Source organism: Terrapene carolina, unplaced genomic scaffold (genome assembly GCF_002925995.2).
Source record: "Terrapene carolina triunguis isolate 2854851 unplaced genomic scaffold, T_m_triunguis-2.0 Scaffold96, whole genome shotgun sequence".
In the NCBI taxonomy this organism is placed as follows: Eukaryota; Metazoa; Chordata; order Testudines; family Emydidae; genus Terrapene; species Terrapene triunguis.
This window is the reverse complement of record NW_020664447.1, coordinates 2,997,276-3,022,951: the sequence shown is the minus strand read 5'-3', so window position 1 is coordinate 3,022,951 and position 25,676 is coordinate 2,997,276. Positions and strand designations below refer to the sequence as shown.

The 25,676-nt window shown below is 42.3% G+C and overlaps 1 protein-coding gene across 1 annotated transcript in view; it reads left to right on the top strand.

Annotated features, from left to right (window-relative positions):
* Positions 1–25,330, top strand: part of RIC3 (RIC3 acetylcholine receptor chaperone) — a 29,832-nt gene extending 4,502 nt beyond the window's left edge. Inside the window, exons 2-6 of the mRNA XM_024196473.2 lie at positions 7,325–7,548; positions 9,737–9,815; positions 12,842–12,935; positions 21,316–21,464; positions 22,634–25,330. Of these exons, the coding sequence (XP_024052241.1) occupies positions 7,325–7,548; positions 9,737–9,815; positions 12,842–12,935; positions 21,316–21,464; positions 22,634–23,127 (1,040 nt within the window). The 3' untranslated portion in view covers positions 23,128–25,330. The remainder of the gene's footprint in view (positions 1–7,324; positions 7,549–9,736; positions 9,816–12,841; positions 12,936–21,315; positions 21,465–22,633) is intronic.
* Positions 25,331–25,676: the final 346 nt, after the last annotated feature.

Sequence of the window (25,676 nt, the reverse complement as noted above, 5' to 3'; positions counted from 1 at the left end):
GAATTAACTGTTTGGAGTTTAATATTAGGATCACTTAACAACTAGCACTTATATAATGCTTTCTAACCTTAGAACTCAAAGCACTTTACAAAAGTAAGCCAAGTTTATATTAGAAAACTGAAACACAGATGTGAAGTGATCTGACCAGTGCCACACAGTAGGCCAGTGGCAGAGCTGTGACCAGACCCTGTCTTCTGACTCCTAGGCTTTTTACCCCAGGTGCTGCATCGTGTGTCTGTTTAACTAGTGCTGTTTGATTGTTCACAGTTTGTGGAGTGGTTAGGACACTAGCCTGGGTTCATTTCTGTGCTCTGCCACAGACTTCCTGTGTCATCGTAGGCAAGTCACTTAGCCTCTGTGTGCCTCAGTTCCTGATTTATAAAAGGAGGATAATAGTACTTTCCTCCCTCACAGGCGTTTGAGGATAAATAAGTTAAAGATTGTGAGCACTCCAATACTACAGTAATGAAGCCATATAAGTACTATAGTGGTCTGTATAGGTGGATTACAAATTTAACGTGACAGTGGGTTATATATACTTTCTGTGTGTCCCATTGATATCAAAAGTTAGCACTTTGCAGCTAGCCAGCTACGTCCGAATCCTGTATTACACCTTAAATCCAGTTTTATGATTTAAGCAGTTTAATCTTAATGAGAAATAAAAGGTGTAGATATTGATAAATAGGCAAGCTGGGTATAGTAACACTCAATAAAAGAGTCTCGCTAGCTGTACCACATGCAGTATCCTTACAGAAGTAGCTGTTACTGTGATCTGAATGTTATCACTTGGAGTTTGAAGTGGATTATTGTATCCTTTTCCTTAATCACATTTAAATTAGAGTAGATTGTTTAAAACTTCCTTTAATCAGTTTTAGGATGAATAAACTCTGTGATTATGACATGCTGTCGAATTTCTAATTAGGATTTCACCTACAGTCTAGAGAAAACTCAACCTCTTAACACACACGGATACAGTGCAAATGTCAGTTTGACACTTACCTCTTTTATTTGAATCTGTAGCCCCACTAAATTAACAGGGTTAATGGGAGCTTGCCCTTAATATCTAATTTTAGCTAGTATGAAAGGTGATGTGATGTATTTATGATTACGTAACTAAAGTTCTGATTTAGGTTAACTAAACTGCAAAGACATTCAGGGAGTGGTATGTGAGGCTTCCATACCTGGTATCTATCTCTGCAGGAGTGTAACAGTCTTAGTCAGGAATGAGTTAGAAAACCATTTAAAATGGCCATGGCATGATATTTTTAAGCTTAAGAAAAGGCTGCATAAAGCCTACCATGAGATAGTATTTTCCCCTTCCCAAAGCGTTAAAAGGACCTATAGAAGCAGTACTTGCTATCAGTATTGGGGACTAGATCCTGCAATGTTACTCAGATAGCAAAGGGGACAGAATAGGAATGTAGCTTTGGGCTCTATCAGGATTTGTATTTTGGTTAGGGGCAGGAGGGAAGAGGGAGGTGTGTCATCTTACTGAGGCAGAATATTTAATGAGCTCAAGTTGAAAGAGAAGGAAGACAGTTTAATAACTTCTAGATAAAAAAAAAATGTAATAGACTATTTGTGATGGGTTCACCCCCCCTTCTGGGATGCAACCTGATGCACTGGGATTTCACTGAGCCTGCCTGGTCCACTAGCCTGGGCTCCCGCTCCCTGTTTTGCTGAATTAGGCACTCTGGCAGCGCGCACACACATATCCCCACCCCCAGAATCACACAGAGTCTGCAAACAGCTCTCTATGAGAAGACTCACCTAGGAAATTGCTCAGTGCTCAAGTACAGCTCCCCTCTGGAAAGTACACCCAAAATAATATTGTCTTGCACTGTAGAGAAATCTATACAATGTAAGCTCATAAATTCGCCCACTCCCTCAATGTGGAGGAAGATATGCACAACTTCTTGCCCCCAGTTAGAAATTGCACAAACTGGGTTTAATACTAAACAAAACAAGTTTATTTACAATAAAAGGCAGATTTTAAGTGATTATAAGGGATAGCAATCAGAACAAAGCAGATAACTAAGCCAATAAAACAAAACGTGCATACTAAGCTTAAGATCTTAAAGAGACTGGTTTCAAGAAGTAATTTCTCACCCTAAATGTTGTTTTAGGCAAGTTGCAGAGTTTCTGTAGCTTAGAGTTCCAGTTATTTCTCTTTACTGCCCTTGCCTTTCCCGCCACTCAATTCCTTTGTCTCTTCAGGTACTTCCAGCAGTCTTTCTTCTTGGGCAGGAAGGCAATGGAGAAGAGTCACGTTTGCCTTACTACCTGGCCTTAAATAAGATTTACATAAGGCGGGAATCTTTTGTTTCCCAGTCTTGACCTCCCCCTCCTCTTAGTGGAAAATTACTAGAAGTCCAAGATGGTGTTTAGTACCAGGTGACAGGACCACCTGACTTAGTAGTGTCACAGCTATGTCCCAGGATGCCTCTCAGAAAGGCGAGAGATTAGTATCTTCAAAGTCTTATAGTTTCTTCCTAATGGCCCATCAAGGCTGGTGGCCTGTTGTCTAGTGGTTGTCTCCCAAATACACACACAGTTGTAATTGTTACATGGTCCATATTCCTAACTTTAGATACAGAAATGATGCATGCCTGTAAATTGGATAATCACATTCAGTAAATTATAACCTTTCCGATGATACCTTACAAGACCCATCTTGCATAAAATATCTCAGTTATACCATATCCATATCATAAGCATATTTCCATAAAAAATATGGAGTGTAACGTCACACTATTCTATGAATGTTTTGGTCCTGGAGGGCAGAAGTCCTTTATTGCCTGGTACCTACTAACTAAGAATAGCTATCAAGGACTATTCTGTTATCCTCCTGGCTGGGTGCTAATCTGGAAAGATATGAACCTTTTGGAGTAGGGGATTTAATCCCACCACATGGTGATGTGGCGATACTGACTCTTAGCACAAAAGAGGTGGAAGTGCATCTAGTGAATCTAAGGGAGTCTGTCCAGGTGTTACACTAACACCACTTAGTGCATCACTTCTGAACTTGGTTGGCCCAGAGGACCCAACTACTCCTATGTGGTGCTGGGTTCTAAACTAAGTGTAACTACTCAGGAAAGAGGGCATTAATGTGGATAGGTCATAAAAAGCCCTGCTACTGTATAGCCATGGTGTAGAAAACAATGTTGGAATGCATAAGAAATAGCATGGGAAATACTGACAATGTTATAATACTATTATATAAACTAGCGATACACCATTACACAGGCTATTGGGTTTGTTATGGTCACCTCTCTCAGAACAGGTGTTGCAAAAATAGTGTGTGGGGTTTCAAAGACAGACAATGAAAAATATTAGAGTTGTAAAGAACTTCCATCTGAAGAGAGCTTGAAAAGATTGAGACGATAGTTTAGAAAGGAGACCTGACAAAGTATACAAAATAATAGGTAGTATTGAGAGAGTAAAAGAAGATAAAAATTAACCCAGACAAAGTTGTGGCACTAAAAAGATGTATGCTTATCAATCTACAGACCTGCTTTATATTCATCTTCACTGCCCCTTCATTCATACACCATCTATTTGGATTTGCAAGCTCTCAGGGCAGCAATCTTTTGTATGTTATTTTTTGTAAATCAGTTAGCACGCTGTTGGGGCAATGCAAATAATAATAATAAACATTCACCCTCGTGGGTGGCATAAAGGAACTTGGAGAAATTAAAGTAACATGTAACGAGTGAATAGTAACATGTGAATAGTGTAACCAGAAGGACCCATTTCAAGTAATAAAATCTGGAACCCTTCACCAATCATCAATTTGCATCCAGCCTAGGACAGTAGTGAATTTAAGTTTTACTGTCTGATGAATGCTCAGCAGCCGCTGTGAAATCTGGTGGTCTCAGTCTAGTTGTCCCTGGATGACTGTGCATATCATAAACCCCAGTACAATGGTATCAATTAGTAATCTTGTTGATAGCCTCCGCAGAGAGGTCAAGGAGGGAATGAGTATGGAAACTGAACTACATCCAATGGCAGAGCTGGGTAAGGAAGCTCATGCTGGAAGAGCATAAGTTGTAGCTGTTCTATGTGTGACGGGTTGGATCACAGAAACCCCCTTGGGAACTGCCAGACTGATGTGCCAAGACTACTTCTGCCCCTGCTTTCCCTGCCAGCTTGGGACCCCAGCACCCTGTCTTGCTGAGCCAGACACGCCCGTCTGCTCCAACACAGACCCAGGGTCTGAATTACTTGCCCCAAAGCTGCAGACTTAACTGAAAGCAACTTACAGAAGTGAGTGTTCCTGTCTTTAACACTCAGATGTCCAACTCTGAATGGGGTTCAAACCCCAAATAAATCCATTTTACCCTATATAAAGCTTATACAGGGTAAACTCATAAATGGTTCGCCCTCTATAACACTGATAGAGAGAGATGCACAGCTGTTTGCCCCCCCCAGGTATTAATACATACACTGGGTTAATTAATAAGTAAAGAGTGATTTTATTAAATACAGAAAGTAGGATTTAAGTGGTTCCAAGTAGTAACAAGCAGAACAAAGTGAATTACCAAGTAAAATAAAATACAACACACAAGTCTATGTCTAAGAAACTGAATACAAATAAAATCTCACCCAGTAAGCTTCCTTTTACAAACTAGTCTCCTTCTAGTCTGGGTCCAGCAATCACTCACACCCACTATAGTTACTGTCCTTTGTTCCAGTTCCTTTCAGATATCCTTGGGGTGGAGAGGCTCTCTCTTTAGCCAGCTGAAGACAACATGGAGGAGTCTCCCAGGGGTTTAAATAGACTTTCTCTTGTGGGTGGCGATCCCCTTCTCACTCCTATGCAAAGTCTAGCTCCAAGATGGAGTTTTGGAGTCACATGGGCAAGTCACATGTCCATGCATGACTCAGAACTACAGGTAGCAGCCATGGTTCACGTGCTACCTTGAATGTCCTCAAGTAGATTTCTTATGTGAATTGGAGCATTCCAAGGTCCATTGTTCTTTAAGTGCTTCTTGATTGGGCACTTAACTTTGCAAATTCCTTTCTAAAGAAGCTGACCAAATGCCTTACAAAGCTTACGTACAAATCAAGCAAGTATACAACTAATATTCATAACTTCAAGTACAAAATTGATATAGGTGTACAAATAGGATGAATAGATTCAGTAGACCATAACCTTTACAGAGATAAGTTACATGGCACATGTAGCATAAAACATACTCCAATTACGTCATATTCCCATAAAGCATATATCATCACACTGTGGATAGAGGATTTCATTTTCTAGGGATGTCAACCAGGCATCTTTTACAAGCACTACATTCAAGTGACATACACACATCACTGAAAACTGATAATAGCACCTGTTTATCAGGGTTTGTTGTAATTTTCACAATCAGCTGTGTTTTAGGGAACTGTTTCAAGTGGCATTGGGCTGAAATATTGGCTCAACGCAAATTTTCTTTTTTTAAAAATCAAGGTATTTTTAAATCTTTTTCTCATTGAGATGAGCAACTGCATAACATACTTATGTGTTTGTATTTTTTCCTCTGTCCTGCAACCAAGGGCTTAATAGGGAAACACAGTCTTTTATAAGCAACTAATACCAAATATGAAATAATGTTTTATATTACATATTTATGAAAATTGCTTTTTAAAACTACTTTTCATTACTTTTTTACCTACTATTGGCACCAAAGTTTACTAGAGCTGAAAGAGATTGGAGGGGGAAAAAATCTCTGTTTCCCTTTATTGACTGTGGATTTGACAGCACTTTGAACTCCATCATTTCACATTCTCCTGTGTAGTCAATTTCCTCTGTTGTTTGTGTGTGGGTGTGGGTGTCCTCACAAAGTAAGGGAAAGGGATGGGGAAGTGATTTTTTTTAAAAACAGAAAATATTGCCAAATTACAAAAATTGGCAGTGAAACTCAGGGGCAGGCGTAATATAAGAAACTACTTCAACTCCTTTTTTGTAAATGACTAGATTTCAAGTTGACCGTGTCCCTTTAGCTCTAAGTTTATTTCTTTATGTAAATTTAAGTTTTTAAAGGGTGGTTGATGCTTCATGGAAGATGTAGAAAAATAATCAATTTAAAACAGTTCTGTCCCTCACATATTTCTGTCCCCTCCACCCTGCAACTGATCGCTTTTATAAAGGGCATTTTAGTGAATATGAGATCTTTCCTAAGAGTTTTTCCACTCCTGCTGCTTACTCCCCACCTGAAGTGATAGTGCTTTGTGTATGACATCGTAATTGTTTCCATAGCAACCTGTTGTTACAAAACATTCCTGCTGTATCTACAAGACTCTTCTAAATAAGATATTATGTCTTACAAGGTACACTTTTAATAATTCAATAAAATAGACTATAGTAACTCTGAAAGAGCTGTTAGAGCTGTGTTAGATTGAGAATTCTTTGGTTAGTGACATGCACACCCCCAGCTCGCTTTAAGAAAAAGAAAAGCTGCTACTCAGTCAGCAACTTTTAAAATAAGGTCTTAATTAGTTTTAAAAAATAATTTCCTCTAAAACAATCTTTCTACTCACTATAATTCATAACCTAGACTCAGGGCCCAGGTGCTATGTGGCTTAGTGGGATGCTGGGGCAAGCACCCCTCAATTCAGTGCCAATGTTAATTTATTCCATTTCTGTGAAATACCCTTCATTCCACTTCCCACCCCCTGCAAAAATACTTCCCTGGCTCTTTGTATCTATCAATCTCTCCATTAATATTTTGTAAGTAAATACTTTGTGCAACCAACACCTTTCTTGAATTAAAAGTTAGTAATTAAAATAAGACCGTAAATACTAATTTATTACATGAACTGTAAAGAATCCAGTACAGTTTACTGTGCCAAATAACATCACAGTCCTGCAACAAGATCTGCCAGCATGGATTCCTGCAGAGTTCCTTGAAGTACATGGGCACTGTGTCTTGCTAACAGATTCTACTGCAGAATTAGGCCTGTCCAGGAAAGAGATGTATATTTAGTGACCTGTAGCGCACAGAACCAGGAGTAAGAGTTTCTGAGTTCTAATCCTTGACTTGCTCTATAGTTTGGGCAAGTTAGCTATCTGTTTATCTCAGTCCTTATCCAGATCTCTATTTCCCCATCTGTAACATGACAGAAATTATAATTACATATTTGACGATATTGCACATAGTGAATTATTGGAAAAATAGTCCACAATTTTATCTTCAGTCCACTACACTTTCATCGATGCAAATGTGGTGCTTTAAAACAAGAACACAGAAATGAAGCCAACCCTGCAAACTACTATTTCACTTCTATACAGAAAAATAAAAAGTAATGGAAGAAAAATCTTCAACTTGTTTTTCAGGGAAGACAAGTCGTTTTCCACCAATGATGCATCACCAGATGTCCCCTGATGGCAGGTCTTCTGGTGCCCATTTTCCAAGGTCTCACCTGGCAGAGGCAGTTGCCAAGGCCAAGGGTGGTGGAGGTGGTGGAGGAGGAGGTGGCAGTGGGAGAGGTCTCGTGGGGCAGATCATACCCATTTATGGATTTGGAATCCTTTTATACATACTGTACATTCTGTATAAGGTAAGAATAAACATCTGTTTTGAAGACACTGATGCATCTGTGAAATCTCCTAAAAAGTCTAACTTTGGGCTTGTTTTAAAAAATTATTTAGACAAAAATATTTTTAGTTCAACCCAGCTCAGAAGAGGATACAAATTAGTGAGTCAGCAATTTATGGGACAGTGACAAATGGGCATATTCCATATGATAGCTTTCACAATAGCAAACACGGTAATTAAGGATGTGCCTATATTACAGACGCGGGTGTAATATCCATCTTGTGTAGATGTACCCACGCTAGCTTGCTAAATATAGCAGTGGGGACGCGACAGTGCGGCCCTAGCTGCTGCAGTGTAGATGTACCCTTAGGTTGCAGCAAAGGTCTTCCTATAATTTAGATCCCACTATTTTCTGGGTTCATTACAATTCTTGTTTCTCCACAAAGTCTGAGAGACATAGTTAACTCTATTTTAACTATTTAAGGAAAACATCATTAGCTGGTGTAAATCATTGGAGTTGCATTAACTTCACTAAAAAGCAACAGAGAGTCCTGTGGCACCTTTAAGACTAACAGATGTATTGGAGCATAAGCTTTCGTGGGTGAATACCCACTTCGTCAGACGCATGTAATGGAAATTTCCAGAGGCAGGTATAAATATGCAGGCAAGAATCAGTCTGGAGATAACGAAGTTAGTTCAATCAGGGAGGGTGAGGTCCTCTGCTAGCAGTTGAGGTGTGAACACCAAGGGAGGAGAAACTGCTTTTGTAGTTGACTAGCCATTCACAGTCTTTGTTTAATCCTGATCTGATGGTGTCAAATTTGCAAATGAATTGAAGCTCAGCAGTTTCTCTTTGGAGTCTGGTCCTGAAGTTTTTTTGCTGTAAGATGGCTACCTTTACATCTGCTATTGTGTGGCCAGGGAGGTTGAAGTGTTTTCCTACAGGTTTTTGTATATTGCCATTCCTGATATCTGACTTGTGTCCATTTATCCTCTTGCGTAGTGACTGTCCAGTTTGGCCAATGTACATAGCAGAGGGGCATTGCTGGCACATGACGGCATATATAACATTGGTGGACATGCAGGTGAATGAGCCGGTGATGTTGTAGCTGATCTGGTTAGGTCCTGTGATGGTGTTGCTGGTGTAGATATGTGGGCAGAGTTGGCATTGAGGTTTGTTGCATGGATTGGTTCCTGAGTTAGAGTTGTTATGGTGCGGTGTGTGGTTGCTGGTGAGAATATGCTTAAGGTTGGCGGGTTGTCTGTGGGCGAGGACAGGCCTGCCTCCCAAGGTCTGTGAAAGCGAGGGATCATTGTCCAGGATGGGTTGTAGATCACTGATGATGCGCTGGAGAGGTTTAAGCTGAGGACTGTAAGTGATGGCCAGTGGAGTTCTGTTGGTTTCTTTCTTGGGCTTGTCTTGTAGCAGGAGGCTTCTGGGTACACATCTGGCTCTGTTGATTTGTTTCCTTATTTCCTTGTGTGGGTATCGTAGTTTTGAGAATGCTTGGTGAAGATCTTGTAGGTGTTGGTCTCTGTCTGAGAGGTTGGAGCAGATGCGGTTGCACCTCAGCGCTTGGCTGTAGACGATGGATCGTGGGGTGTGTCCGGGGTGGAAGCTGGAGGCATGAAGGTAGGCATAGCGGTCGGTGGGTTTTCGGTATAGGACCTAACCAGATCAGCTACAACATCACCGGTTCATTCATTGACACCATCAGATCAGGATTAAACAAAGACTGTCACAGTGTTAGTGCAAAGCCAGAAAAGTACATAAATGCCAGAAAACTTTTGCCAAAGAAAGAGAGGCAAATAGGTTGGAATTAATTCCCCCCCCAGTATTTTTAAAGGCCAGTCTTTGCCCAAACAAAACCCCTTTTAGTAGTGGGTCTCTGTGTACAGATGGATTATAGGATTGGGGCCTTTAGAGTAATGTACGCAGTTTTTAAATGTAAATGTGATATTTTTCAGTTAATCCTTATTTTTGGTTAAAAAAAATTGCCAGTTATAAATACGTCATAGCAGTTTTTGGTTAGCTAGGTTTCCATAGTTTCTTTCATGATCACTGTCTGTTTTTTCCTCTGGTGGTATTTTCTGTGATTAGTTTCTAGCATAATTTTAGCTTTCTCTCTTTTTCTTGGTGTGATGCCTGTGGGGCTTCTGTACTTCTGTTGCTGTAAATTCCTATAATAGTAATTTTTTCCCACTTACAGCTCTCTTCCAAGGGAAAAACCACTACAGTGGAGAGGAAATCTCCTTCTTCTATACCTGGAAACATGAATAGGAAAATCAGTAAGTATTATTTCCCAGGTGATTAGAAATTACCCACGTAACCATACAGTTGGACAGTGTCTTTGTCTTCTGGATACATTGTAAATCTGCTGTTCCATGTAAAGTTGATGTTGGATAGTAGTTTTTAACAAGTTGTTTCCCTGAATTTATTCTGGAACCTTCAATGCCAAATAGGAAAATACAGCAGCAAGCATTATCTTCTATGTTGCGGTGGGATAGAGGAGATGATGTAAAGCAAATTACTGCTCCATCACTTTCTAAGTGAATGTTTAAAATCAAAACGTTTAAAGGATTGACATGTTTACAATAAAAGGTGAAATGTGCAATGAGTGGGAGCAACACAACATAGTACACGAAGTGTCTGTTCTCTTTTCTTTGTTCTGCTTGAATAAACAATTTAGTGAGGGTTTTAGCTTAATATCACAGTGTTTTAAAAAAATGGTTTTTTTACCAGTGCTCATTAGTAGTATAAAAGAACACTCCACCTACAAAGAAAAAAAAAGTGCAATACACATTGCAAAATACAAAATCCTCAGTCCACCTGGCTCTGAAGTGGCTCTATGCAACATAATGCCCTAATACTGCAAGTCATTGCATGTGGGCAAAGTAAAGTCAATGGGGCCCTCCAGACTCAGCGTGGAATGAATTTGCCAAGTCCCTAAAATGATCACGTATGAAACCTGCCAATCAAACATATAAAGAAATAAAGCTTCATGATTTAGAGTTCCAGTAAATAAAATGTTTTTCCACCTTGCCTGTTTAGTAATAATAATAGTTAGTGCTGGTATATGCTAGCACTTCACACCTTCAAAGCATTGAACAAACATTAAGTACTGAGTATGGGCCTGATCTAAAGGTACCTGAAAGCAATGAGAGTTTTCGCTGACTTCGTTGAGTTTTAGATCAGACCGAAGTGCTAAAAGGCCAAATATTAATAATAATAATAAATAATAATAACAATGGAACTAGCTCCAAAAAGAGCTTTCAATCTAGGATAATTCTAAAAGCTGAGAAGCAAAGTTCTCACAACTAAATGCCTTTTCTTAATGTGTATGTTCTGGGCAATTACCAGGCTGTCTGTTACATTCTCTTCCCATTGGCATACTGTTTAAATTGCTGAAACATTTGATATGTGTAGGTAAAGGAAGCAGCCAGCTTCCCCCCTCCACCCAGCTGTTACTGTTTCTTTTTCCCCAAGTTGTATGGTCACAATACCAATGAAATAACAAATCTGCCTATTTCTAAATATACACGTTTGCTGGATAATTTAATACATTAGCTTTAAAGCTCAGGTGAGCAGTTGTTTGTAATAACATTTAAATGTATTTTATTTAGTTGGCTAAATTCTCATAGAAAACACAAATACTTGATAGGGTATTAAAAAGACAATATTATCACAGGGTTCAGGTAATATTGTTGTAATAATCATGACATAAATGCACATCATGATGTTTTATAGAATCATAGAAATTAGGGGTAAATAATATCTGTTGACTCTGTTTTCTACCATCTTTATTCCGGCCCCACCTCTTCCCCTGAGCGCCCCCCCCTCCCTTTTGCTCCTGTTCCGTCCCCCACCCCCCACGGGTTGGGAGGGACTCACCTGCGGAGCCGGGGCTGGGAGCTGCAGCCACCCAACACAGGTAGGAGGCGACCCCAGCTGAGTAGGGGCTGGCGCAGATGATGACCTGGCACCTCCCCGCCTCCCCCGCCCTCAGTAACTTGTCCAGTCAGTAGTACTGGCTGGACACTGTCAGGTCCCCTTTGGTCGAAAACCAGGCACCTGGCCACCCTATTAAAGAATCTATCACTAGTCAGAGGGGGGGCAGCATAGTGGATAGATCATTGGACCTGAATCCTTGTTCTACCATTAACCTGCTCTGTGACCTTGGGATCTCACTTTACCTGTCTCTGCCTTTGTTCATCTTCCCACCCTGTGTCTACTTGTCTATTTAGGCCTCAATCGTGCAAAAGCTTGAAAACTCACAGTGCATAAAATTAAGCAGATGCTTTGTGGAATCAGGGTCTTTGCAGAATTCGGGCCCTGACTGTAAACACTTTGAAGAAGGGACAGTTTCTCATTACATGTTTGTGCAGTATATAGTACAAGGGACCCAATCTTGGTTGTGGCCTCTAGGTGTTACAATAATACATATAATAAATGGAGAGACTGCTTCCTTCTTGCTGCCTGAGAGCATATGTGCCACACGTGCCAATCAACAGCGTTAGTTTGCTAGTGCACTGGGGTTGTGGGGGGAAAGAAGAGGAAGTTCAGAGACAGCAAGTTGCTTCGCATGCAGGGCTGTACCGTACAGGCACGATTAATTTCTGTATCTGGCATCTGAATGTTTCCTCCCCTCCATCACTCCATTCTCTTATGGGCACTAGGGAAGTGTATGCTGCACTAGCAGCTCCACCATCCTTAGAAGGGGTCCAGCCTTCACCTTTGATGGGTTAGTAATACTAGCCAGGAGGTTGGAGCCATGGCTATATCCCCCACCCAGATTGTGGCTGGCTCATGTGCTTAGGTGCAAGTTCCTTGAGCTGTCTCCCTATATCCTTGCACATCATGAAGAGCCAGACATTATCTGACAGCAGAAAATATATTAACTTGAGTGGCTTTGAATCTTTATTCACAGGAATTTAAGAGGTACATTCCATGAGAACTGTTGATTTTACAATAGGGCAGCATATCACTAAATTTCCTGTAGCGCATCAGATTAGGTGGCTTTTTTCTGTCAGATCATTTCAATCTGCATATCAAGTGGTTGCTTGTTAGCCGTTCTGAGAAGTGCTTTCGGTGCATCTCTGTGCCTTTGGGAACCTCTCTGCACTCCTTTTGTTATGCCTGGAGAAGTGAAAGCGAATATTTCCAATAATTCTATGGAGACTGAGCTTTCATCTGCTCTTGTTAGATCCCTCAGAACCAGTTTTGGCTTAATACTGTGTTTGCTGAGACAACCAGTCTGTAATACTACCAGAGGAATAAGTTTTCAGAGCTGCTAGTGATTGTGTTTGTTTTTCAGCTGACTATGAGCTCACGCAACTACAAGAAAAGCTGAGAGAGACTGAGGAGGCTATGGAAAAATTAATCAATAGAGTAGGACCTAATTGTGACAGGTATGTTTTATATTACAGGAATTTAAAGAAGAACTCCTTTCTGTTTAGGGTAGATAAATTAAACTTTCTCTTGGAAGAAAATCTTCTTTTTATCAAAATGTAAATCTCTTGTATATGTTAAAATAGTAATTGTGTTTCTACTTCACAATGTTGACACAATATTTTGCTCTATTTTTTTCACATTTTTCTTTTCACGTTCTATATTCAATTATTTTTTGCAATGTCAATTTCCTTAAGGGGAACACCCGGGCCCCATTGTACTATGTAATTTGGAAGATAAAGACAGATACGTCTAAACTGAACATGAAAATGTCTTAGGCCCAAAAGCAAAGCAAAGCAAAAAAAGCCAATGAGTTCGCCCAAGATGACTACTTCATTTTCTGTTAGCTTCTAGTGTTCTGGATCTTTTTATAAAACAGTAATACGGTTATCCTTTACATAGATGCCTTTTTGAATCTCTGTAAAATGTTTCCTTAGAGGCAAGGCTGCATATTAATCTGCTCCAGTAAGCAATTTCCACCAGTTTAACTTGCAAACCCTCTTGGTTAGTAAATATGAAAAAAGAAAATTTGCTAAATTCGTATTTTTAAATTTGTTTTTTCTTTGATAATTTGCTCACTAATATTTGGTGTAAAACTTATTAACATATACACTGTTTAAAATTATTTTGAAATAATGATTGCATATTCTTCCATAAAAAGCTAAATTATTAAAAATATTCCAAGAAATATGCTTTGTATTTGGCTGTAATATGAAAGTTGAATACAGCGAGATTTCGTTACACATTTTACAAAATTACAAAATAAATGGTATGGGCCATTTTTAATTTGCTCCCATTTCCTTTTGATTTTAAATGTATACTCTTTACATCCAGAATGAAAAACCTTATCCCTGCTCTAATTTTGTTTCTAATTGTTTATATGTTATTTTTAAGGGCTTGATCCAATGCCCAGTGAAGTCAATTGGGGACCAGATTGAGATTTTGAAAACCTCCTAAACTGGGGTTTGAAACTGGAATTTTTGTTTGGGCCTTTGTAAAAATAGGGTTGATTTGTAAAATTTGTTTCTGGATTCCAATTTTGATGTCCCCTAGGTCCCATCTGCACAAATCTCTGGGTTGATCAGTAAAGTGCAGTACTTTGTAGCCCACGAAAGCTTATGCTCTAATAAATTTGTTAGTCTCTAAGGTGCCACAAGTACTCCTGTTCTTTTTACTTCTTGCAGGTCTGGCTTGATGTGAGTAATTAAACATGGGAGAGGCCTAATTTTTTGGAAGACAGGATTCGGGAGGTAACTAGGTCAGCAGGCTGAAAATGGAAGGTTTGTGCTAAGATAAGTGAATGGGTCAGTAAACTAGAAGACAGAATGTTTGAGCTAGCTAAGAGAAGAGGGGGGAAAGGATTTTTTTATAAGTATTAACAGAGAGGGAGGTAAAGAAAGATCTGGGATGGAAGAGGCACAAGTACAGGGCAATATAACAATGTCTAAACCAAGAAACAGATGACATTAGTTACATAATATAGACTTCTCGATAGACACATCTGATTAAGGGCATCATGAATCATAAAGCTTTGAAACAATCTCAAAATTCTCTGTCTTCTCTTTTGAACAAATGTAATCCTTTCCCAGTTTGTGAATTCAGTCACGCTGTTATAATTTATTATAGCATCCAGTTAGGATCGGAGTTTTCTTAACATTTAGCTTATTTGCTGGTTTCCATTTCTTAGCATAGACCTCCTGGCCACTGCAAAATCTCCCTGCAGGAACTACTCATCTAGATTGCTCAGACCTTTGCTGAGATTCTGATGACGGAAAACAAAGATTTCTGGGTGTGTAGGGCTATTATCTCTGTTGTTCTTCCAGGCTCTTACTAGAATGTTTTAATATGGGGACATGGCTGCAATATGTGCAAAATCTTTCCATACGCATTCCCACAAATATCTAAACCATATGTCATATTCCTGTTTTCATCATTCTGTTCAATGTACAGTATATCTTGAAATATTTTTTTTGCTAAATTTCTATTCAAGAGCTGTTTTATTCATAAGTTTCTATTCAAGAGATGTTATTTGGTATCTAAATGACCAGCACATGTTAATCCACAAAAATACTACACAAGTGTCCTTGAATCTATCTTTAATTCTCAGAAAGGACAGTTTAAAACACTCATTAACTCACCCTGTTGTGCCTTACCAAGAGGTTTAGCAGCACATGCAGTATATTGCGCAAGAACTTAAAGTGCAGTTTAACTCTGAAAAGTGATTTTCATATCAAATTTGCTCAGGTTACAATTAAAAAAGATTTTTCTAAGTGCTCGTCCCAGAAACTCAGCCTGGGATCTGAAGGTCAAGCTAGGGTCTTTCAGGCTACCGCATCATAACCAGTAAGAAAGGTTCTATAGGTCAAATGCTGCCCTCAGTCACACCTGTGCAACCCCAGTGGCCTCATGTTATATCCCCCAAACCTATTGGTTTCAGTGGGATTGTACAAGTGTAACTGGGGAAAATTTGCATACATTGAACTGGTGGCCCTACAGTTGGAACTTAGTTAAAAATTCTGTTGATGCAAAGAATCCATCTGTCTTTCCTAAAGCAATATGGCTGTGCAGGAATGAGTATAGCAAACAGTAAAATCTTCTTTTTACACTGAAGTAAAAAGGTCTGACTGACACACGGAGCAGCTATGCAGGATAAGAAACTGCATTTGCTAGTTACTTTTCATAGTGGAACTGCATTTTCATTTGACATAGTTTTGCAGTTTAAATTTGCTTTAGACTTAGATAGTTTTGTTTCTTCTTTTGTTTAATTATAGTTAGCAAAGAGAATGTAAAAAATGGTATGTTGTCATTCAGCATATCTGCTCCAGTGGGCTTGCTTTTCAGACCTGGATGTCTGACTCTAACAACTAGTGGCTCCACTCAGGTGGGCCCTAAGATGCCCAAATATCTATTTGATACACCCATATGCTAAATGATGGCTTGAGTTTCCCTAACACTCTCATTTTGGAACCCAGCTTTCAAACTTAGGCCTCAGAGTGCTGGGGAGCCTATCTGTTTATTGACAAGAACCATCTAATTTTCTCTCAACAGTGCAGAGTCAATGCAACTAAAGAGCTGGATTTTATTCTGGCTTGTGCATCAATGAAATTGTCAGCTAATGTTCAGCTGCAAAAATCTTTATTTCTGATGATTAGGTAGGAGGTAGAAATGACCCAACTTCATTGTAAGGTACAAAGTCACATTTACAGAGATGGCAATTAGAAAAACCATCTTTTTACCACAAACTGAACAAATGTGCAGTGGAAATTGAGAGGGAATAAATATAGAACTCCACGGAGCCATTTTTACAATCTCTCTTCTGCCTATAGCTGTGTTTTAATGGTGCTATTTTAAGAGGATGAAGGCCAAGAGCTCCAAATTGAAGTGTATGAGACACCAAGTTAGATTACGGATTTTCATAGCAATCATGATAGCTCCTTAGGAACTGTTATGATCTCAGTGTAAGTATATAAAAACATTGCTGTACCTGCCAATGAGTATTTTGGGATTCCACAATGCAGCATGTGCTTCATTGACATGATAAATTGTAATAGCTCTTTTGGAGCTACAAGCATGCACAGCAAGAACGAACACCTGCCGCTCTCTGAAATGATCATTTCTGCCAGTGCAAACAGTCTGCCGCCTCCTATTATGCAGTGTCCAGGCATTCAGTGTCTCCTATGTGAAAGTCTCCCTGTACAGAAGACCATCACATAGCTTATGCAGCATTTAAGTTTCATTTAAGTCCTAGTTTGAGGGCTTTGGTGGGATGTAAATAGTGCATAAGGACTTGTGCTGCCCCTCTGCATTGTGGTGAATTTCACTGTTTGAGCAAGACACTTAAAGCCACACTGTAGAACCTTACTCAGGAGTTTCAAATACAAGTAGTATAGAGTGCTGAACACCTCTTAATAGACTTTTCCTTGTGCTAGGGCCCTGCCTCAGCACCAGGGCCGGATTAACCTTTTGTGGGCCCAGTGCCAAACATATTTGTGGGCCCCCATGGAGGCAGTGGAGCATGATGCAGGGACATCAGTCCCCAGAGCGAGGGGCCAGCCGAGGCAATGGGGCATGGCACCATTTACAAACCGGCAGTTACCAGACGCACAGTGGCCCGCCCGGCCCTGTGCTGCCAACATGCCCCTTCCCCTCGGGGGTGGGCCTATCCTGCGCCACACTGCCCCCCCGGCCAACACCAGAACACCACCAATCCCCCGATTCCCCATGGCCAGAGCTCCCCCACCCCACAAATGCACAGCACCCTGCACAACACCACCCTTGCCCAGCGCCCCCCCTACCCACAGCCCCACCACCAGGGCCGTCCTTAGGATACACAGTATTATTAAACTGGTGCCCCTATGCCCAACTTGGGGCACAGCCACCACCCCCGCCCGTGGAGCCCCAGAAGAACCCCCACCCATTGCTGACAAACACTGAGCTTCGTATGCAGCAGACGCTGCGGCAGCCTGGGCTTGCAGCCCAGCGGGGAGGGATGAGGCACCAAAGGATACTGAGCCTCACGGTGGAGGAGAGTCACAGCTCCCCACAGAGACCCCTGTACCCTCTCCCTCATGCAGAATGTGCCGCGCTGGTACATTCAGCTCTGTGAATACGGCCCCTGCCTAAGGAGACTGCAGCGTGCTCCGGGTGTGCAGGAGCCGACCCGCTCTTATTTGCTGTCCCAGTGGTGCCCCAAATTTTTGGGTGCCCTACGCAGCTGCGTATGCTACATATGCCTAAGGATGGCCCTGCCCACCACAACTGCCCAGCACCTGCCACAGAACTTCCATTCCCTAGTGCCCCACCCATACAGATCTTCCCCACCACCTCACAGCCCAGCATCCCCCAGAGACACACTCCCCACCCCCTGCCTCCTGGCTGCACTCACCGGCCCTGCTGGGAGGTGACTGTGTCTGCCAGGCTGAGCCAGCAGCGCAGCCAGAGCTGGTCCCGGGGCAGAGAATTGCTCTGGCCACTTGGGAGTGGTGCAATCAGCCCAGGCACGTTCCCCCCACACTGTCACACCCCCCGCCCCCACACCTGGCTGAGATTGGCCAGGCTTCTCCACCAGTCACAGGCGGTTCAGCTCTGGGGAGACAGATGGGGCCCCACAGGTGGTGGGAAGCAGAGACTGCCCAGAGCTTGAGGTGCACTGGGGTCCGGCCAGGGGGCAGAGAGGAGTAGGGGGGTAGGGCCAGGGGGCGGAGAGGAGCCAGCGGCCTGAGGAGCAAGTGATGGGTGGTGGGGAGCCAGTGGGCTGGCAGGGTCTCGGGACGCAGTGCAAGTGGAGCAGGCCGGGGCCCCTTCTGAGCATGGGCCTGGCTCCATGGAGCCACTGGAGCCACTGTAAACCCGGCACTGCTCAGCACAGAGTCACGTAGGCTCTGTGGCTGGCTGCTGTCTCAAGGTGATATTTCTTCAGTTTACATATTTTTTGTCTCTGGAAAAGGGGGATTGGGCTGGCAGTTCTATTTCATCCACAGCCCAGGGTAAACAACTGACAAAACCCATTTCATATAGTATGATACATTCATCTCAAATACATGTCTTCAAATTCCACAACTGCACACTTCAGATATTTATCATTTGTGATCTTAGAACCAGACCAATTTTATGGAGCGAATTCTGCCATCAGAATGTGTGCTGTTTCAGGAGCTCTCCCCCACCCCCCGTTAGGTTTGATATTCATCTTACAGGAATACTTAAAAATAAGATCTTCTGTTACTCACAGGGCCAAGTTTTGATCTCAGTCCCTGCGATGCTACCCAGCGGTACCCATGGTTGTGGGGCACCTTGCTACCATCTGCCCCCATAGCGAGAGGGAGCCCTGTCTATGCCTGCTAGGGGTCAACTCCCTAACTCTCCCAGTCACAGGCAACTCAAGCACTCCCCTCTCAGCCCATGCGGGCTTGCTGTCCCGTATGCAGGCGAGCATATAGAGTGTGCACACGCCAACCCGAGTCCAGCATCTTGCTGCAGTGGCCAGCCCCTGTTCCACTGGACACTCCCAGAGAAACCGTACACCTCAGCTTAACGCACAGCATTTAGATTTGTTTATTGAAAAAGCAAATGTAAGTTTATTTAACAAAGAATAGAGAGTCATATGATAGCAAATAGAAATACTGGGGGGGGGAGGGTTATACAGTAGAACCTCAGAGTTATGAACACCTCAGGAATGGAGGTTGTTCGTAACTCTGAAATGTTTAGTATCAGAGGGGTAGCCGTGTTAGTCTGGATCTGTAAAAAGCGACAAAGAGTCCTGTGGCACCTTATAGACTAACAGACGTATTGGAGCATAAGCTTTCGTGGGTAATACCCACTTTGTCAGATGCATGCCATGAAATGTTTGAAACTCTGAACAAAACCCTATGGTTGTTCTTTCATAAGTTTACTACTAAACATTGACTTAACACAGCTTTGAAACTTTACTATGCAGAAGAAAAAGGCTGCTTTTAACCATCTTAATTTAAATGAAACAAGTACAGAAACAGTTTCCTTACCTTGTCAAATCTTTTTTTTAAACTTTCCCTTTATTTTTTAGTAGTTGACATTTAACACATCACTGTACTGTATTTGCTTTTTTTGGGGGGTGTGTCTGCTGCTGCCTGCTTGCGTACTCCCGGTTCCAAATGAGTTGTGTAGTTGCCCAGTCAATTCATAACTCTGATGTTCGTAACTGAGGTTCTACTGCATAGCAAATAGAATCATAACACATATTCTACTGCCTAAACTTAACTCACACAATGCCCTCTTCGCGAATAACATACTGCTCCCCCCCCCCACGAACTCTTTCTTACAGCGTTTTTCAGCCAGGATAGCTGAGCGCCTTCTTTCATGAAGCCAAGTCCTGTGGCAACTTGTTTCACCTTGATGAAGGACAAGCAGGTGTTCATTTGCACCTCAGATGTACTTCCAAAAGTTCATTGTCTTTGCTCCAACACAGGATAAACCCTGTTTTTTCCCCCACAAATCTATTAACATTTTGCTCAGACTGTAAATGGGCATCCATTGTGAACCATACAGTACTCAATTTCCTCACTGCCTAACAGGAGGGTGAGGCTCACCTTTGGGTGTCTTTCCTTAACTCTCAGACCTAGATAACATATCTTTGGCGAACTAGAATGTAGATCCCAGACCCAGAGGATCCCTGTACCCTTATGCACCCTAGCTGGGACAAAGAGGTTCCTGAGTTACAGTCATACAGTTTAAATTCAGAGTACTTCAAATGAAATCAATGGGCTTACTCTGGATTTACACCTCTGTAACTGAGAACAGCATCTGCCCACGATCCCTAACCACTCTGACAGTTTTACCAGATGCACAATTCTAATTTCACACTGCTTTTGTGCTAGCATAACTCCATTGACTACAGTGGAATGATTCCTGATTTACATCAGCGTAAATGATAGCAGAAGCAGGCCAATCATTTTAAAATCACAGCTGTGCTGTATGTTTATCTGTTTTTAGAAAGACAGTAACAAAAATAGTTTGCTCAGACCAAGTGCTTCTCTGTTCATGGCATTTAATCAGCATGGGAGAAACTGACGACAGAAACAATGAATCAATTGGTTTTAACCAATGGGTGGAAATATGAAAAACCTGCTGCCTGAATATTTTTTCCCCCGACCAGACTGAGATTACTGTACAATGAGCAGTTATAGCAAAGAGCTTGTATTCACTGGATAATAAAATATATCAATAAATGCTGTGAAATGATGTGCCTGTAGAGACTATACTTTTGACTTAATCCTAAAATAACCTCATTTCTCTCACCCCTATCCAAATCCAGATGCCCCCGTTAAGGTTAAACTCAAAAACACCCTAATTTTTCATCTCTCCCTCCTGCCCCATGGAGCTATCCTGCCTTTGCTGTTTGATGATGACATTATGTTGCTGGCCAACTGACTTAATGACGGCTGCCAGGCTGCAAATAAAATACTTTAACTTGCCAATGAGAAGCTAGTATTGTCAAAGCAACAATTAAGGAGCTGCTTGAACAGCTGCCCACAGTCAGTGAGGAGTTTTCATGGGGTGCTACGCACACTGTGTCATACGTTGTTTAAAATTTAGTGTAGATCCTGAATGAAGCAACATGACAGGACATGCATTTTCCTGTCGTTTCTCAACCAAGGATCTGCCAAGTCTCATTCAGCCTTTTTTAAAAAACCCTTTAGAGTTACCATGCTGCATTCTCCAACAACCAAGCACCTTCATAACTCTAGTTTGCGTATGGCGTTCTCCTAGCCCTCCTGCTTGTTGTGACCATCCTATTGTACACAAATATTAAATACTGATAATATTGCCATCCAGACTCCTTCAGGGTTGGTGTTTGATGTTTTCTAGCAGGGCCCAAAATGTTACAACAGACCAGGAAAAGAGATTACTCCAGCAGCTCCGAGAGATCACTAGGGTCATGAAGGAAGGTAAACTCATAGATGGCATCTCTCCAGAGAAGGAAGCTGAAGAAGCTCCTTATATGGAGGACTGGGAAGGTAAATGCGGGCTTTTATTTCTTCTTTACTGTCATCTGAACAAAGTAGTTTTGCCAGAACCTGAATATTTCCCCCCAGATGCAAACAGACTCCTGCACAATTGCCTCATTTCTTTTCAGAAAGGTGGCCTCCAAGACTTTTCAATTATATTAATGAGCAAATGGATTTTGAACTATCCAGCATCTCACATTGCCTGTATAACAGTATCTGTTGCCAGAATTGGCAGATGAGCTTGAGTACACGCCATTTGTTACTTTGTCTTGGCTGACAGAGATTTATTTCTGTGCTTTTCTTAATTTGGCCAGGTTTTATTTTCTTCAGTGTAATACCACAGAAATAAGAACCAATATATTTTGCCTTATTTACTTAATTTTGGTTTTGTTTCTTTGCTTGCTCTAATATTGTAAAGATAATTGGAGACGTTAACTCCGGGAGTTCTGGCTTTCTAAAATTCTGCTTTTAAACTCATTTTGATTTCTCATTGCTGTAAGTGTTGTATGATTGTGTTTTAAAAACATCCTGACGGTGTTGTTAACTTGTTGAATTTTAAAGGCTCCCCCCGTAGGCTTAATTTTTTGCCCTTTAGGAAGCTTTCAGAATCGTTCAAAACATAAATGGTAGCCTCAAGCTCTGCTTTCTTAGTCTAGTTCTTCATGCATTTTTAAAAAATGAAATAAACAAAAGCATTCGGTTTCATCTAGTTATCCAGCTTTTTAAAGGACGTTGTTTAATTCTATATCTGAGGTCTTCAAAACATGTCTTAGAGAGGCACTGAGGTATTCAGAAATGTATTTACTTAAAGAGCTATGACCAGATTTTCAAAATATCGTCACCCAGCAGCTCCCATAGCTCTCACTCTAGCCCCAGTAGTGGGTGTGGAGTGCTTTTGAAAATCTGTTGAAAATGGGAGTTTTGCCATCGACTTCAAAGGGGCCAAGATTTCACCCCATCCCCTACAAGTTTGGGATGGTATTAATTTGAATTAGCTGTACTTTAGGGAGCCTCAGCAGAGTAAAAACTAAGTGTTGCTCTCATAAGACTTTAACATTCTTATGATAAACTCTAAATTCATTGAACAGATTTGTCAGCGTGGTTTTTGTATCAGGATGGTCTATTCCTTTTAAAATTGGATTTAATATTTTAAGGTGCATGTCACTTTTGTTCCTAAGGTTATCCAGAAGAGACCTATCCTGTCTATGATAATTCTGATTGCTTCAAGCATAGACAGGACACAATCCTTGTGGATTACCCTGATCTGAACGAGCCCTCTGCTGAAGAGATAGCTGAAAGAATGGAGGTTATGGAAGATGAGGATTATTTGTGTAGTGAAACTTTACTGTCTGATCTCACTACAGAGTGTGAAAGCCATGATATGGGACAGAAAAAGGACCAGCAGATCAGCTTCAGTGACCAAGGTGGTGTCCTCCATCACAGCCATAACTTTGAGAAGTGCTACTGTTGCCACTGTGACGAGGATGATCCTGCTGTCATAGCAGAGAATGCTGGGTTCCATGCTGACAGCTGCAGTGAGGCTGAAGACACAGCCAAAGATGATCTCTTCATGGATTCTGACAACGAAAATGCAGGACTGAAAAGCCAAAAAGCCAATGATCCAGATGCAGTAGGCACGCTGAGAAAGCGAAACACAAAGGGACTTGAGTAATGAGGACCACCATGTGTGGCTATAGCAAGATTCCTCAAACTCTCACACCTGCGCTCTTTGTTCTTGACCCACATTTATCTTCTCCGTTTCCAGCTCTTGGCACTATTTCCAGTCCCTTGGCCATGATCGCACCACCACCACCATCTGAAGTGGAAGCTAATGGCCCTCTTTAAATTACTCCATTATTACCTCCAGCACTTGCTTGCTAGAGACTGTTATGAACGGGAACAGAAGATGATTCTGTTCCGATATCCACTCTCTGTATTTACTTAATCCTGTGTGATTACTGCCTCTGAATAACCACCTCTTCCTCTGAAATGTTAGCTGCACTGTAGTGTCCTGCCTTGCCAGTATTAGGAATGGACTTCCTGCCCCAACTGTCCAGAGCCTACCTTCTGACTTTGACAGCTATCAGTTATGAACACAAGACCATTTGCATCAGATTATTTAGGAAGATGGAGAGGACAGTGTTAAGTTTTGTAGCTTCTCTTTTGCTCTGAAGCAGATGGTAATTATCTCCTAGCCTAACCGGCAAGGAGATCTGCAGGGACACCATGAATGACCAACTCCTTTTTCAACCACATGGCTGTCACAGTAATTAATTCATATATACGCCACAACAGGATATGCATTCCTTGACCACTGGGGCACTCTTGGCCAAGTGCCTGCATGCACTTAAGAAATGAAACAGTGTCTCAGGGCTGCACATGCTCACATGGCTGATTGCCTTTATCATGTGGCTCCTTAATTTAAACCCCTCACAAAGTGTACACTAAGGTTTACATTGTACATTATTTACGATAGCTTCCCACTGGGAAAATAGTCCATAGAGGAACAAAAAGGGAAAAATCATAGCGAAAACATTGTAAACTCTTTTCTTCTTCTAGTTGGAATATATTTATTTTTAAATGCATTCATTGTAAAGTGTTGTGGACTCTTTAGGACCCCGTCTTGCTCCATCTATGCCTTGAATAGCTTGATTACTTTCTGAGTATGTGTCCCAGCAACATTTAGCATGGGCCTCACTCAGAGAGACTGAAGGGAAGGTGGCTTTTACCCCCACTATAACTTGGAGCTGGCTAAGGGTTGCTTAACTTACCTCCTGCTAGGCCCCGTTCAGCGGGGTGGGGATTGCTAGCACACAAGGCACGCCAGTCATCCCACGCCTGGCCCCTGCAGAGCCCCAAGCCCATCCCCTATGCCAGAAGTGGTTCGCATAGCACCAGTCACTCGGAACATGTGGACGCCCCCTTCACCAATGGAGCAGCTTTGTGCTGCTACTGAAGGTTTGTTTGTTTTCCTCACCTCTATTTAATGAAGTGTTAAGCTGGAGCAGTAATGGCAGGTGATTACCAGACCAGAAGTTGTTTCATGCGCCCTGCCCAATAATACTGTCATGTGCTTGCAAACAAATGCGCTAAGGAGCTGCTTGGTCTCTTGTTTGCCTACATACAACCCAGCTGCTGAAAAGGGCACTGTTCTCAGTGGCAAGACATTATGCCACTTCATTTAGGAAATATGCTCCCACCCTTTACAAGCAGCATTTCTTCTCCATGTAGCTCCAGCATCAGTGCTTGTAAAATACTTTATTCGCTGTACTAACACTTGTGTGAGAAGCAAATACTCCAGGGGAGGGAGCGGCAGTCGGGGGGACTGTGGACACTTCTGGCTGTTAACAGAAGTCTTCATATATTACTCCTGGGGGAATTCTGCGCCAGTGCATGAGCGCATATGTCTCGTGCCATGCTTTTTTTCCTCCCACCGAAAATAACGCCTGCTGGAAAGTTGCTGCAGTTCCACCTTTTGCCCACCAAGGGGCACTGTGGCACTAGAGCAGAGCAGCCACTCCCGGCCAGCCCCAGCTACCATAGGGAAGAGAATGACCCTGCCTTCTTCCCACTGTTGGTCACGAGACAGGGCCTCAGACAGCATGGGGTTGCTGGGGGATCACAGACATGGGGTCATAAGGGCTAGTCGGGGAGAACAGCTTGTGGCAGGGGCTGAATGAGTGTGGAGGCTGAGGGCCACAGGGGGGTGAAGTAGCTCTGCCCCCCCCACTCCAGCCCCCTCCCACTGTCGCTCACTCTCCCCCACCCTCGCACGCTCATTTTCACTGGGCTGGGGCATGGGAAGGGGTGAGAGCACTGGCTCTGGGTTGGAGCTGGGGATGAGGGGTTCAGAGTGTGGGAGAGGGCTCTGAGTGAGGCAGGAGTTTGGGGTGTGGGAAGGGGGTATAGCCAGAAATGAGAGGTTCAGGGTACAGGAGGTGGCTCCAGGCTAGGGCCAAGTGGTTTGGAGTGCAGGAGGGGTATCGAGCTGAGGCCAGAGGTTGGGGTGTGGGATGGGGTATGGGCTCCAGGGTCGGGCCAGAAATGAGGGGTCAGAGATCAGTAGGTTGGAGGCAGTTTGGGGTGTGAGCTTCAGGAAGGAGTTTGTGTGCAGGATGGGCTCACGGCTGGGGCAGGAGGTTGGGGTTTGGGAGGGGGTCAAGGCTGGGGCAAGCGTGCGGGCGGGGAGGTGAGGGCTCTGGGTGGGTCTGGCCTGCAAGA